This window comes from Hippocampus zosterae, chromosome 2 (assembly GCF_025434085.1).
Source record: "Hippocampus zosterae strain Florida chromosome 2, ASM2543408v3, whole genome shotgun sequence".
Taxonomy (NCBI): Eukaryota; Metazoa; Chordata; class Actinopteri; order Syngnathiformes; family Syngnathidae; genus Hippocampus; species Hippocampus zosterae.
In genome coordinates this window covers 31,246,742-31,263,258 of record NC_067452.1, presented here as the reverse complement: position 1 = coordinate 31,263,258, position 16,517 = coordinate 31,246,742, and the positions used below count along the sequence as shown (strand labels likewise).

Here is a 16,517-nt window from a genome sequence, read left to right as displayed (position 1 = left end):
GTTGTGCATGCCTGCACAGGTGTTTTGGCACATAACTCTTCCTTTCCTCGCCTGTGAAAAATAATTGCTGGTAGTTGGTCTGAAACAGCTGTTTGGCCTGGCTTATGAGAACTTCCTCAGTCACCGACCATCATTTTACCCTTTTTTTAGTGACAGCTCCAGAAAACATGATTCTTACAGACATCAGATGAGTATTTAATATTTAGGAATGCCATGCTTTGGGTTATGAGCATCTTATGAATACCACACTTCTTAAATGTTGACTAAAATTGGATTTGTGGCTGCAGCTGAAGAAATTAGTTTGTGACCAAATAAAAAAGGACATTGTTGATTCCCACAATGTTTTATGGATAATTGTCAGGATCATGAAGCCATTGTTGACTACAAAGGCAATGTTTTCGTAACATTTTGAGAAACTGTCATGCGAGTGTAATGAAATTAAGTTCACCACACATAAATCAAAGCATTCAATCTCACTGACAGAATTAAATACAAAGTTGGTTCATATCACTCATATGCCTCCCACATCTAAAAAAATATTCTCATGACATAAGTGTAACAATAGATTAACCATCATTCAAACTGAGTTATTCCTCTGATGCTCACTAATTATGGTCTTCCACAATAGTGAAATAATGCTTAGCAGTGGATGGAACTCAGATCTGTGGTCCATATTTCTAGTATTTTTTTTTTAACTCGACACGCAAGGTAGCGTGTGGATTGCTTTCAACAGTTCATTTTATATAACACTTGGCACTCAACAGTTCATCAAACTGCTTTGCCGTATGTACTGGCCTAAGGTTTAGTCACACTTCTGTGTCACTTTTGGCAGCGCTTGCGAACAATGATGCAGTATGCCAGTGAATCTAGCCATCTATATTGTATTTTAACGTGGCTGTAGCCTGCTACCATCTGCTTTTGATTCAATATTACATTTTAATCGAATCAATAACCAGGCCATCTTTTGAAATAATTCAGAATCCGTAGACGGACATTAGGCTTACTTTTCACTGGCTCTGCAGATCCAGTCAAACTGATTTTTTTTGTTTGTTCGTCTGAGAGCATTGTTGTCAACATCCAATCTGTAATTATAATTTACTTGTTTTGCAGTGCATTGACAAAGCAAGAGACCTCCTTGATGCTGAACTGACAGCCATGGCTGGAGAGAGCTACAGTCGAGCCTATGGGGTACATTGAAATACATTTTATCTCTATTGCAACTTCTATGAATTTCTTTTGATGTGTGAAGAGCGACTTTGAGATATTTCAGAAAGGTTCCGAATTTCAAACCTCAACTCCAAAAATGGAGTTTTCCTCTTCAACGAGGACCAGACAGTCAATCAGTACATCCACAAAGATATCCTGTGGCGTTCGCCTCGTTTAGTGTGGAAGATGAGTCGAGAGTTGTGGTGGGACAAAATGTGATTGCTGCATGACAACACGTCTGCTTACAATGCCTCCAGCATCCGACGGTTACTGGCCAAGATGAACATCACCATGAATGGAGCAAACTCGCTTCTCACCCAACTTGGCTACGTCTGATTTTTGTTATGTTTTTTCCTCTTCCGAAGCTGAAGGAAGACATCATTGCGACCCATTTTGAAAATTTATATGACATCAAGATGGCTCTGAAGATGTGGAGGATCTCTGAAGAATCCTATCATGAGACATGATATAGAAGGCTAGGAAAGTGCTTTAGACTCCGGAGGAATTACTTCAAAGAGAAAAACATGTCATTTAGAATTTTGATTTAGTGGCGCCTTGAATACCCGATTTACAAGATTTTCAAGATACAAGCTGCCATCAGCTGACTTTTTTTAATGTCCTTTGACTTGCAAGCACAAACTTGAGATATAATGGTAATAACAATGAGAATGACGCATCAGATTTGAGAACAGTCCGTTCAAAAAAGAGGATTCCATCTGTTGAATCCCACTCCCATCTTAAGCTTTAAGCAACTAATGTTTGAACACCAGTGGCGCAGCAATACATTTAGATGTTCACTAGAACACTCCGATCAATCATCTACTATTTGTCTTGTGAGAGGAGCTGTGATGAGCTGGAAAGTCTATACATTATTGTACAGAAGTCGATGTACAGTATATATCCATCTGTCATATATGGCCCCCAGGTGCTCAGGACAGGTAGCGGCACAACAAATAATGCAAAGTGTGACAAAAATGATTGAATCCTATTATTACTCTCTACTTATTGTGTTTTACAGATAAAATAGAATATTATAGACTGCTATTTTTGAGACGGAATGGGTTGTTGACTGAAACCAATAAATGGCATGTCCATCTATTTCAATGGGGGGAACAGTATTCGATATGCTAGTGATTTCAGTTGTGAGGATTGTCACGGAACGAATCAAACTCGTATCGCAAGGCACCACAGTATATATTTTTGTGACACCAGTTGTGGAACTTTGCTGACACACCTTGTATTATGAGTTTAGCGATAGGCAAAATCCAACAAGGCTTTATTCGCCACCTGCACCCCAAAGTGGCTTAAAAGGGCTTTGTTTGATACCATGTACTTAATTCCTGCAACAGCAACTTTCTGAACGTAGTACAGTGTCTAATGGAAAGGATGGAAAAGATTGTTGATAATCACTCAATCAATTTACCAATTAACATGACAAAAGTCAATTTAGCCTTACTCTGTGAGCTAAATTGCTACAGTCAACTTTAAGAGAATAGTAGGTCGAACTACATTAATTCAGTGTGAAATGTAGAAAAAAAAAAAGGTCCAGCAGTTTAAAATGATCAATCACCCACAAGGTAGTTGGTGTGATTGATATATTTACCGGCACTTTAAATTCCTAGAACAGCTTATTTCAATTAGTAGCAGACTAATTAATTATTCACCTGGCTAATTGCTGCCACCTCAGCGTCAAGACAGAGTTAACATGCAACATAACCTTAATCCGTAAACCATCCATCCATCCAATGTCAATATATGAAAATATATTAAGCACAGACCAGAGAATTATAAATTTTATAATACAGGATGACCACACATCCCTGCCATATAATTCTTAATTTTAAGTGCCACCCCCCAAAAAAATCTAAGCGGACTTTGTGGTAAGTGTTTAATGTTTGCTGAACTGAGGTCAGCCACTCTGAAGTTCTTTGTGATTTAAAAGACCTATTTTTCCACAAATATATTTAATAAAATGCATGTCCGCAGGGGCATGCAGCTTCTGGAGAAATTTCACAATGTCTTGACCATTTCTAAAAAGCTGATATATGAGTAACTGGTAATAACCATGTCCTTGCGAGGGCTGCACATGTTCACGTGTCTCTTGTATTGTACATATTTGGGATATTGTCCCCATAAATTGAAATGATTAAATCAAAACAATCGCACTTATGTGTTTCCCAGGCAATGGTGTCGTGCCAGATGCTGTCAGAGCTGGAGGAGGTGATCCAGTACAAGCTTGTGCCCGAGAGGAGGGACATCATTCGAGAAACATGGTGGGAGAGGCTTCAGGTAACCTCAGGCCTTCAATATTATGTATCGGAGCACGCACGCACGCATGCACGCACGCACGCACGCACGCACACACGCACACACACACAAACTCACACGTGAAAGCTCAAATGCATCTTAAAGCAGATGTTGAAAAGGCTACTGTGGCTCAAGGGCGGCATTGTATGCCAAACATCATACAGTTGGTGCACACAAGGATATATGAGTAGTTTCCTAGCAAAGCCTTATAGTCTCTCGGAAAGCATGGAAAGTTCCTCTGTCTCCAAATCTGACTTTTGCTAAACAAGTCCATAAGCGTACTAGTTTTAAATATTACAGCATTGGAATATATATAAGAAACACACACACACACACACGCACACACACTTCCAAGATCGTTCCTGTTAAGGATGAGTGTTTAACAACATGTCCTTGATTTTGTGTGGGAGAAATTAACAATCTATTAGAGCTCGGGCAGTAGTTCTTAACCTTATTAGAGGTGCGGAACCCAACCAGTTCATGTGCACATTAACCGAACCGTTCATTGTGAAAAATAAAGATGTCTATTTTCTTTTTTTTTCTTTTTTTTTTTACAAACTGAAGATATATTAAAAAACACATTTATTAATAAACAGAAAAAAGTAAATAACATTTCAAGGGATAATTATACTTGCCCAACCTTGAGGTTGACCAAGTCACTCACCGAAAATGGTCAATGCAAAATGATTTGTCCCGATGCTTTGCACCATTGCACGCCATCCACGCAAATATTTCAATTTCTAAACCACTCATGTCCTTAATACAGTCTACTAGAGCACTCTCTTGGCAGGAATTTTACCCTGCAATCAGTTAGTTTCCACTGTTGGGGCACGACAGTGATGATATTTTTGGCAGTTTTTACACCGGATGCCCTTCCTGATGCATCACGCTTGTTTTTCTCCAGATTTTGTACAGGTTAACACAGGCAGTGGCTTGGAATTAGGGTGTAGCATACCCATTAGGATGTTGGCGTTGGTGACTGCGCTTTGAAGCGCTGTCCCCTGTGGCAAAGGCAGGAATCAACTGCTGCAAAGTAACGTGGTTTTAATCTACCATTGTTAGTTAAAGCATAATCATCATTATATTAATAAATAAGTATCGACAAATATATAATACTTAAATTGTAATACACTTTTCAACTATATGCCCAGCCCTAGTTTTTCCACATTTGGTCAAGGAATAATAGCATTTAGATACAGTATATTTGACAATAAAGTTTATCCAATTATGTGAGTTGGAGTTTGAATTTGTCTCTTGACAAAAGATGGTTTCTCACCTCACCACCTTCGAAATGAAAAGCAACGCGTTTCATTCCTGTCTATCCATTTTCTTCCCACGGTTCGAAATGGCACCTGGCAAATTCCTTTCTGTGACTTTTCAAAGGTTTCAGACTTGACAGGTGGAAAGAAAACGTTTCCAGACGAACAGAATTCCTGTCTCTGTAAAATGACGCTACTCTTGTTCAGCGTGACCCCCCCCCCACCCCCCTCCATTGTAAAAGATGAAATTTGCTTTAGGGTCTCGTGATGGCCATGCAGAGCAAACACACTGACCGTATAATGCAGTGACTGCCTTTTTTTCTCCCCTCATAACAATTAATTTGGGATTGATGTCACTCTTCTGTCAAAGGGTCCCTGTCCTACTCATCGACTATACCATTTATATTATTTCATATTCAAGTAACGTGCGTGTGCCTTAACCTTCAGGCGACCATCATGCATGACTGTTTTTCCAGACATTTCTCTCTGTCAAATGGACTCAAAATGCTCAAAATTGAGATCCCCTCAGAAACTGTTCCATAGAAAGATTTTTGCCCATCATTAAAATGAAGTGAAATATTGTCATCGCTTTACTGCAAGACTTAAAATATTGAGTTACACCATTTTGCTCTTTCATGCAAAAAATAAATAAAGTATAATATTGCCTTCCTCATGTAAATCATGTCTGAGCAGAGGATGCCAACGAATAGTTCTTGAAAATACATAAAAGTTGACCAATATATCTGTTTATTGTACTGGCATGAGGAACTTGACGTGCGTGTATGTGTGTTGGTGTGTGTGTGTGTGTGTGTGTGTGGCGTCTATAATGGCAATGATTTCATCCAGCAAAAAAAAACAAAAGATAAGATAAGATGTCCATTATTCGTCCCACACTGGGGAAATTTACAGCCTCCAGCAGCAAGAATGTATGTAGAAAGAAGAAAGAGAAAAAAACAACAAACATCTTTCAATTAAATGCAATATGAACTCAAAATGGATAAATCGCAGTACTATTTACAATTTTCCTTCACATCATTTAATTATTATTATTATTATTATTATGAATACAGAAGAGCCGTTCATATGTGCTTTTTGTGTGTGTGTTTTTTTTTCTCTCAGGGTTGTCAGCGTATTGTGGAGGATTGGCAAAGGATTCTAATGGTCAGGTCACTGGTGATCAGCCCCCATGAGGATATGAGGACGTGGTTGAAATATGCCAGCCTTTGTGGCAAGAGTGGACGTCTGGTAAGAAGCTGCATCATTCCTTGGCATGTACTCGTATTCAACTTCAAAAAAATATACGGGTAGATTTATTCGTCACAAACAATGGAATACCGAAACACTCATTTGGTTGCTTTCGCGGTACGCTTCATTCAGGTTATTGTCCATCTGCCTTGTCCAATAAGTTCTGAACCATTTGGCTGAATATGAGCGGAAAGCATTGGCTAAAACCCACTTGAGAATTAAACCTTGCACTTTTGTCAGTAGTCATATCATCAGGAAATACAAAGGAGCCAGTACCATGGCAGTCATACATGCCCACGCCGTGACACTTATCACCACCATGCTTCACTGATGGGATGGAATGCTTTGGATCTTGAGCAGTTCTTTTTTGTCTTTTGTCTTACCATCACTCTCACGCAAGCTGATCTTCATCTCAACTGGCCACACAATGGTGTTTCAGAATTGTATAGGGGTTTATTTATTTATTTACTTTGAAGATGTTTGGCAAGTTGTGTATTTAACATTCTGTATTGACTCTGTTGAAGTCTTCTCTTGATTGTTGGCTTTGACACATACATCTACCTGGAGACTGTTCTTCACTTCTGTGGCCAACGGTTGTAAAGTTTTTTTGGGGTGTTTTTTATTTTTTCAACAGGGAAATAATTCTTCGGCCATGTACCAGTCTTTTTCTGTGCATTCTTTTTTCAAATAATTTTCCAGACAGTTCATGTGGCCAAATGTTTATGCTCACTCTATGATGGGGTTGTTTGGATTTTCCAGCATAATGATGACTTGCTCACTCATGGTGAGAGGTCTTTCGATCCGAGCCAGTTGACAGCAGCAGATTTTGAAATTCATGACATTTTGAACTTTTATCTGTTCCTTGTAAACGGCATAATGAGTGAATAACATGCACCTGGCCATGGAACAGCTCAGCATACAGTGTCCCATTACTTTTGTCCCTGAAAAAGTATAATTCTGTTGCAATTCCTACACCATAACACCATTCACTTGGTTTGCATTTGCAGTAAATACCCTCAAATTACATCTGAAAGTCTGCACTTAAAGCAGATCTTGTTCACTTTGATTCAAATCCATTGTGATGGCTTTAGTGCTAAAAAAAAAAAAGAAGAGCACTATGTTGGACGTGATTGGATCTGAACTGGGGCACACTTAGAAACACACTTGTTCCCTGTAGTGTAAATCTATGCTGGATTTGCTACGTGGTGTCATTTTTATCAAAGTAGCCATGCTTGGCCTTGGGTCCATCAAATTGAACTTTTCAGTAACTGAAATCACTCAGCCAACTAGCCCCCCCCCCCCCCCACATTGAAACACATAAATTACATCCACCTCTATGTTAGTCTCATTGATTGCAAAGCATTGCAGACAATCAGCTTCACACACACACACACACACACACACACACATAATGCTTGAATGACTAACTGTGATGTAACTGAAAGTGAAAGCAATGGCAAGCATATTGGAGAAAGTGAAGACATGGTTTGGGGGTGGGAAGAAAAAAACCCTTTTAAGACTGGTCTTTTTCTCCTTTTTACCTTCGTTGCTTCCCAAAATCTTTTTAATAACTTCTTCCTGCCGACTTCAGTAAACGTGTGTCGTGACAGTTATATAATGAAGGTCTGTCAGATCTCAAGGCCTCTAAGTTTTTCCAAAATGACAGAATGTCATCATCGGGTGTCTGCCTCGATGGTCCGTCAACTTGCTGACGCTGCTCTTCATTCCGCTGTGATGCATTTGCCCCGTGTTTTACTTTCTCGCCTCACTCCTTGCAGGCTTTGGCCCATAAGACACTGGTGCTCCTTTTGGGTGTCGACCCCTCGAAGCAACTTGATCACCCACTGCCCACGGCCCACCCCCATGTCACCTACGCTTATATGAAGTACATGTGGAAGAGTGCTCGAAAGGTAAGCGCAAGCGAGGTCTCTTTTTGGTAACCCTTCTGGATGGGAATGCAGTAATAGAATAGAGGTGGATTTTTTTTAGGCCCATTACATCTTATTTTCGCATATCCTTTCCAAGCCAGGCCGGTTTACACTTTTATTTCCATCACAACTGTATCCCGCCATAAAGACAGCCCGTAATGTTAGACGTGCATGAGTCAGTCAGTCAGGAGCCGTGGTTTATGATTGATTGCTTTGAAGCTGGATAAAAACATTTAGTTTCCAATAAATTCCCTGCAAGTCCTGCCAGGGGAGCTTTGATTTCACTGGAGACTTTAGACTGTTTTTTTTTCATGTAATTTCCAAGTAAAAACTAAACTAGGACTCATGGGTAATTGTTTTAAATTTGGCAAATTAAAAGATATTAAAAATGAATATAGTATGGTGGACTTTTACACTGCAGATGTCACATTCATTTTAGTCATGGGCCACATGGTAGTTACGATTTCCTTCAGAATTTCCTTTTGACTTTGAAACAATATACCGGTAAACCTTTAATCACCTCATATTATTACATATACTGTACGTCTAAAGTTATTTATATTTATATTATTTTCCAAATTTGTTGCACAGAAAGGTCTCAGGAAAAAACACTTTTAAACATAGAGCATTTGTGTTCAGTGCTCAGCTTGATGACTCATGCAGTTTGTATTGTAGCGCGTATAGCCATGACACAAATTTCACCAGGCATGATTTAGAGCTGTGACATTCCAGAAAAAAAGCCACCTGGTGCTGGACCTAACCCTTAATTCATAAATATTTTATTATTACTATTAGTATTATTATTTTGCAAACCTGATGTGCTCGAGAAAAATCAGGCTCAGCACAAAAATGTAATCTAGAAATTTTCACTTGACTAAATCTTACTATTGCCACTGTGGTGTGATTTTACTTTTTTTTTTAAATAATACTTTTGAATTGCTAAAACGCTGTTATGAATGCAGTGCATTTTTAAGACCTCAATTCAGCAAGCATTGAAGTATGAACTGCGCTATTGCTTGCCTGCGTCTTTGGTTTATTGTCCTTTTGGAGCTACAGCTCAACAAGCTGTGAGAACAGATGATTCACAATTACAAGTGACAGTGGTGAACTATGCTTTTGTGTGAGTTATAAAATGTGGTATGCAAATTGCATGTAAAGTATAATCGAGGATTTATGAGAGTGACTGCCCTTGTTCACTGTCTACATGCTGAGTGCGCTATCAAAGTAAATTTCTTCACTTTGAATCTTTGCTTTATCATTGTTTCTTTCTTCGATTCAGGGTGACACTTGTAGACCAGAAAGCCTCCCAGCCACCATCCAACCTTTATCTTTCTAAATTTCATTTTGTACCTCTTTAGATTGATGCCTTCCAGCACATGCAGCATTTTGTGCAAGGGATGCAGCAACAAGCCCAGCATGCTATTGCGGCCGAAGACCAAAAACACAAACAGGAGCTTCATAAACTGATGGCAAGGTTTGTCCTCTTTAAATAAACATACTTTAAAAAAAAGATGCTTTCTGACCAAATTATATGCAAATCTCTAATCTAGTACTCTGTGCTCTTTGACTGACTTGAGGTTTGGTTTATGTGTACTTTATATATGGAAATTTGTTCGGGAAGCGTACTTGAGATCATAACTGTTGAACTCATTTGCGTCACTTTCCTTTATTTTCATAACAGTGTCTCTCTACATTATTAATGCTGCATGGTGTATCCAACTGTCACGCTAATTGAAGAAAAATGTAGCCGAGTGAGGTTTTTTTTTCCTGTTTTAAAAAACACCTTCACGTTCATTCCCAGGGTCTTTTTCTAGGTGAGCCAGATCCTTTCAGTGACTAAATAGTAAACCTTTGCAATGCAAAATTTAGCCCTCTTTCGCACTATATCACGCGCAGCTACTCATCAGCAACCCAAACATGGCACCGTGCCGTCAATTGTCGCAGATGCGGTTTGCTTCTTCCACAACGCTGCCGGTTTTTCACCTTCAGGCCTCCCACTGAGTTGCTTGACTGACGGCTCTGGCAGAAAGGTGAAGCTCACTGTGGGGAAACCATGCATAGCATGAACTATTTTTCACAATGTTGTCAGCTTGACTGCAACATTTCAAAAGCCTGACATTCAGATGACTTCCTATGTTGTCATACGCTGATTACAGAGATTTGATCCTGATTTGGTCTAATGGAAAATGGAATATAAAAGCCTGCATTGAAAATTACCTCAGTGGTATAGTTCCATTCTTAATTTTCCCACAATTCTAAAATGGAGTTAGGCACTGGTGTATTCATTGAAAAAAATAATACACTCTACCTTCACAAGTGAGCACACGTACTGTGAATTCCTATTTTGTAATACAGGTACTGTAAGAAAAGCAAAGAAAGAGCTCAGCAGCTCAACATAATGTGTTATTTGTAAATTACAACATGAAGTTAAATGCATATAAGTGCAACTGTAGAGTATCATACATGTGTAATATGCAGAATATCTATTACATGATTTATGTTTTGTTTACTGATCACATCCAGAGCTCAGTTGATATATGCAAACGTTTCTGGAGCAGATGGATCTTGGAGGGTGGGGTAATTGGATTTTTATGCTTTAACATCTGCCCTGAGTTACAATCTTTCTCAACTTCTGACACAAACGCGCAGACATGGATCATTGCTTCTCATTTGTCACACATTGACACAGTAAAGCGTGACAAATTGGAAAAAAAGACCTGGGCTGTTTTGGAAAAATCGTTTCAACCTCCCAAGAGGGACACTGGTTGTCTGAGGAATGCATGTTAGTAACAACAAGAGTATCTTGTCAGTCAAGGGCTGGTTTCCTACAGACACGCTGACACACTTTAAAGAATACAGGTCTGATGTGGGGTATGGGGCACACCCGAGCGGCCCAACACTGTGTGTACACAATCACAGGGACGTTCTTCCCGCTAGACAAAGTCTGTCTAGCGTGAATAACCTGGTATCACCTCTACAAATGACACACAGTTTTGACATCTCCGAACATCCAGACACCTCCTGCTATTTTCCAAAAAGTCAAACCTGTTACATTTTCTGTTTGCAGTTTAAGGAAACTTTTGCCATTTTACACGTGAAGACATGCTCGCATGGAAAAGCACTCAGGAAAAATTACATAATCTCCTTCAAAACAATTTAGTTTAGGTATTCTGCAAATGGACCCAAGACTGCTGGATTCTTGATGGAAGGGATGACAACACCATGTGCACAAAGCGCTCAATTTGCTTCAACATGTGTGAGCGTTTTATTCAGCCTTTGCCACACACCAGTAGTTTGCTTGTGAGCGTCTTACCATCCAGAGCTTGATGAAGAGGAATGCCGCAGAGCTCGCTGTAACTGAAGAAAATGTAGTTTGGATAATTAAGCAGACCCTCTGGATGTAATCCCAGAACCTTTTAGCACATACGGGAAGTTTTTATTCGCATTTGATTATTTAAAAATAAATACACAAATAAAAAATGCCGCCTTGCTTCTCCCGAAGTCAAAACAGAATTGGCTCCCTTTTTTTTTTTTTTGATTAACTGTCCTTCGTACTCTGAATGCCACTTATCAGACGTGTTTTGGAAGCTGCGACATCATAATCATGATTATATTCCTCAGTAGGACCATTTTACTGCTCATGCGGTCATGTCATTCAGTGGTTCTAGAAATTGAACATTTCCCTTGTTAAATTAGGAGCAGGAGACCCTGAAACTGCACTCATTTTACAGCATTTAGAACATTTTAGCGATTGAGTTTGTTGCTGGAGAGCAGGGCTAACCTCTGACCTCCTGTTTCCTATCAGGTCCCCAGCAATTTGGTGTTTTTGTTATCCTACTTAATGTTTTTTTTTTAAACATATCGTTTACAATGAGCATTTTTTCTTTTTTAGATGCGCTGATTTACGTGACTTTTATTCTTCTTTTGCACAGATGCTTCCTAAAGCTGGGAGAGTGGCAGCTCAGTCTGCAGGGCATCAATGAGAGTACCATCCCCAAGGTCCTGCAGTATTACAGCCATTCCACTGAGCACGACCGCAACTGGTACAAGGTCAGCCCCACCGCTCCTCTTTACATTCTAACCTTTCTCTTTCAACCTCTCCGGCAACAGTTAAAAAAACAAATCGAATCCAGCTCTGTCGGCAGGCGGCTGTCCTTACAGGCGAAAGTCTTAAATGCCTTTCAACACAAACATCTCCACAAAACGATGTTTAGTTTCAGTCAGTTCATGGCCCATTTGTACAGATCGATGAGTGGTTATATTTAGAGTGTTTACTCCAGTGTATCAAATATTTTACGAAACTGCAGTGCAGAGAATTTTTTTTTTGGTAGTTTTTTTGTTTTGTTTTGTTTTTTGGTCCAAGCCAGTGCTTCAGGCTACAGGGATGTTTGCATTTTACTCAGCTATCCAGCCTTCTACCATCTGTCCATGCCAACTACCTTAAGCTTGTAACCTTTTTAAAAGGTGGTTGCATAACGCAGCACATTCGCTAACACATGTTTGGATCACCAACCAAAACTGGAAAAATTACATCATGAGCCATCATCGTGATGGAAGTCATTTCCAGTTGTTGCCTCCTTCCTTTTTTTTATCCAGCTTGTACAATCTTTTGGCAGGCCTGGCACGCATGGGCAGTTATGAATTTTGAGGCGGTGCTGCACTACAAGCACCAGAGTCAGGCGAGAGATGAGAAGAAGAAGCTGCGGCACGCCAGTGGTGCCAGTGCCAACAGTGAGGCCAGCAACAGCGACAGTGAGGTTGACAGCAACGACCAGAGTCCTGCTCCTTCGCCAGGACAAAAAAAGGTTAATGAGGTGAGAATGGTGCAGAATGAAGCTCACATCATAGTTGTCCACTGGCAGTCGAGTGTACTAAAAAAAAAAAAACGAACCTTCGGTTGTACATGATTCATATGTGGTCAACTGAAGTACTTTTCGGCTGATTATTCTAAAAAATATTCAAATGATGTTTGCTGGTTTAATACATTTTAATCCTGCCAAACCGATGTACATGTCCGAATGAAGTAAATCCAATAGAACCAAAGGGTTGTTTTTTTCAGTGTAGGTATAATAATTGAGAATTCTGTCCATAGTGCAGAACTGATTGTTTATTCATTTTTCAGTTCTGGTTTGAAGCTAGTCCTAACAGGCTTATCATTTCGAAACAAGATTTGCAGAAATATGCAAGCGAATACAGTATCACCATTGTGTCATGGTTATGCAACGGTCACACTGAACACAGTTTGTGTGATCAGCCCTGGGAGCGTGCCGGGCGGCACATTTGAAGCATCCGAAGCAAAAATTTCGGTGTTGAGCACCTTGCGCAGAACAAGCACACACAAGTAAAGTTAAAAAACACACACGCACACTCACACACCGAGAAGTATGTACAACATGGCCAGTTTCCTTCACCAGCAAAGAACCGAGACAAAAAAGATGTAGGCTGGACGAATTTGGGAGCAGACTAATTGTGTAAAACTGTTGAACTGTCAACCAAGATAGCATTTAGCAACCTACACAACCACTTCCAACCGGTCACCAGATTTTTTTTTTTTTTTAAATGTCGGCGGAAGAGAGCTCATGTTCGCTCGAACACACACCCAATTCAACTGATCAGGATCATTATCAGGCTTCGGCAGACCTTGCTGATGAGCTGATCATTTGAATCAGGTGGGTTGGAGGAACGTAACATCAAAAACACGCAGGATAGTGGCCCTCCACATTGGGATTTTAACTGTGCTATAGTGGTCTCCCATAACTTCAAGCAACATCATTACATGATGAAATAACAAACTTTTTAACACTCAACAAATGTGAGGAACACTGTTTATAATAATACTTAAATAATAATTACAAATATATTATATTCCTCCATATTTCTTTCTTTCCTTTTCTCTCCAAGACCTTGCTTCTGTACACAGTTCCTGCTGTTCAAGGGTTCTTCCGTTCCATTTCATTGTCGAGAGGAAACAACCTGCAAGACACACTCAGGTAAGTCAAATAGCTCCGGTACTGTCCTAAGTTGACAAAGCAAGACTTATGTGAGTTTAAGAGGACATATAGTGGTTGCTTGTTCTCCTACTCTTCTTTTCGGTCTGTAATAACTAGGCTCACTCTTATATCTTCATCCATTCATTTTCTGTACTGTTTATCCTCACGTTCTATTTCATGACTGTACTTTTTAGGGTTCTGACTTTGTGGTTTGACTATGGCCATTGGCCTGAAGTAAATGAGGCCCTGGTGGAGGGCATCAAGACCATCCAAATAGATACCTGGCTGCAGGTAAAACTTACACACATACTGTTGTCACCTGTTCATGGTCAGAACAAGAGTTTTTTTTCAGACCAATAGTTTCTCAATCGCCAGTATACTGTCTGTTCATTAGTTTATCGTATGCTTGTTTGTGGTTCAATGATTATATGAATTACAAGTGTTGGATTTTAATACTCGGGTGAGAATATCGACATTTAGGACATCCTGCCACAAAAATACCACACTTTTACAGAGAAACTTGCCAGGCAGCAACGAGCTAAAGTAGTGATTGACAGATTATTGGCAACGACATATGATCAGGGCCACTCACTATTCAGGTACAGTCTTCCTTTTTTTTTTAATAAATCGGCCCAGCGAGAAGTGATGAGTTGAGTTATGAACTGCAGTAAGTTATTTTGAGAGATTAAGTTCTCTGCTTGCACCTCACACTGGTGACCTGCTGGTCCATAGCTGCGTTGAGTATTCGCTTATTTGTTTTTGAACTTTAAACAAAAATAATAGGAATGAGTAATAAGTGAATATTTTAAATTTCACCGACAGTCGACCCCGACATTCGCGGAATAGCGGAAATCCACGCTATTCGATATATATGATCGACTCCATATGAAGCATTTGATTTAATAAGGAATTTTGTACATTTTCAGACAAGTTTTCTCTGTCAATCCCTCAACTCAAGTTATTTGGTATCAGCGACTGGTGAGGTGAAAACTATTTAATTTAGTGCTCATCTTCGTGTTTCCTATTCAGGTGATCCCACAGCTCATTGCTCGGATTGATACCCCTCGTCCTCTGGTGGGTCGCCTCATCCACCAGTTGCTAACAGACATTGGGAGATATCATCCACAAGTAGGTTTGCACTTCTACTGCTAAATGAGCTCCCCCACTTTTTGTCCTGAAACAATATTTAAAGCATAACCTAACTAACTAACTAACAATATTTAAAGCATAACCTAACTAACTAACTACGCTAAAAGCTATGATGGCCAGTCCCTCCCACCCCCTCCAGCCCGCCCTGACAGCACTTGGTAGCTCCTTCAGCCAGAGACTGTTACACCCGCGCTGCAAGAAGGAGAGATACCGACGCTCGTTCCTACCGACTGCTGTCAGGCTGATGAATTAAAAATAACAATCATAATAATAATAATTAAATGATGTGAAGGAAAATTATAAATAGTACTGCGATTTATCCATTTGTGTTCATGTTGTATTTAATTGAAAGATGGTTGTTGTTTTTTTCTCTTTCTCCTTTCTTCTTTCTACATACATTCTTGCTGCTGGAGGCCGTAAATTTCCCCATTGTGGGACGAATAAAGGATATCTTATCTTATCTTATAACCCTTCCTCTCCAGGCCTTGATCTACCCACTAACTGTGGCCTCAAAATCAACCACCACGGCTCGCCACAATGCTGCAAACAAAATCCTGAAAAACATGTGTGAACACTGCAACACTCTGGTTCAGCAAGCCATCATGGTATGGACACGATTGTATTTTTTACTTAAACAATGCATATATAAATTGTGACATCATCATCAAAGTATTTTTGATTAAGCTGTTAAATTACATCCGCATATTTTGGTGGTATTATAGTCATTACTCTGTTATGTAGTTATGTATACTTTTGTGTCCTCGATCCAGGTTAGCGAGGAGCTCATCCGAGTTGCCATCTTGTGGCATGAGATGTGGCACGAGGGCCTCGAGGAGGCTTCACGTCTCTACTTTGGGGAGCGCAATGTCAAGGGCATGTTTGCTGTGCTCGAACCTCTACACGCCATGATGGAGAGGGGGCCGCAGACCCTGAAAGAAACGTCATTTAATCAGGTCTGTCTGGCTGCCCTCGTAACACCAGAAAGTACACCTAGTTCTGACCTCATGACAAAAAAATATACATATGTAATGGGTGCCATTTAAATGAAATAATTCAAATTGAAGGTTATTAATCAAGCAACGTTCAAGGATTAAATCATTTATTTTTATACATGGTAAAGGCTTATGGCAGAGACCTAATGGAGGCTCAGGATTGGTGCAGGAAATACATGCGCTCTGGAAATGTGAAGGACTTGACACAGGCCTGGGACCTTTACTATCATGTGTTCAGACGCATCTCCAAACAGTTGCCACAGGTAAGCAAAGCTGCGCCAACACAAATGTCTTATGACCAATTCTGACTTCCCCAGCTATTTTATATTCCACACATGTAAGTTACCGTACAGTGCAATGCAGTCCCTCGACTATGCTGATACGTTTTCGGCAAATCAGAGAAAAGTGATTATCAGTGCGTGATCTACATTTTCTTTGCTG

The 16,517-nt window shown here is 39.9% G+C and overlaps 1 protein-coding gene across 1 annotated transcript in view; it reads left to right on the top strand.

Annotated features, from left to right (window-relative positions):
• mtor (mechanistic target of rapamycin kinase) overlaps positions 1-16,517 on the top strand; it is a 73,683-nt gene that overhangs the window by 44,008 nt on the left and 13,158 nt on the right. Inside the window, exons 33-45 of the mRNA XM_052059667.1 lie at positions 1,111-1,188; positions 3,388-3,495; positions 5,892-6,017; positions 7,796-7,927; positions 9,304-9,419; positions 11,878-11,995; positions 12,562-12,759; positions 13,847-13,935; positions 14,130-14,226; positions 14,965-15,063; positions 15,567-15,689; positions 15,855-16,037; positions 16,205-16,339. Coding sequence (XP_051915627.1) covers positions 1,111-1,188; positions 3,388-3,495; positions 5,892-6,017; positions 7,796-7,927; positions 9,304-9,419; positions 11,878-11,995; positions 12,562-12,759; positions 13,847-13,935; positions 14,130-14,226; positions 14,965-15,063; positions 15,567-15,689; positions 15,855-16,037; positions 16,205-16,339 — 1,602 coding nt within the window. The remainder of the gene's footprint in view (positions 1-1,110; positions 1,189-3,387; positions 3,496-5,891; positions 6,018-7,795; positions 7,928-9,303; positions 9,420-11,877; positions 11,996-12,561; positions 12,760-13,846; positions 13,936-14,129; positions 14,227-14,964; positions 15,064-15,566; positions 15,690-15,854; positions 16,038-16,204; positions 16,340-16,517) is intronic.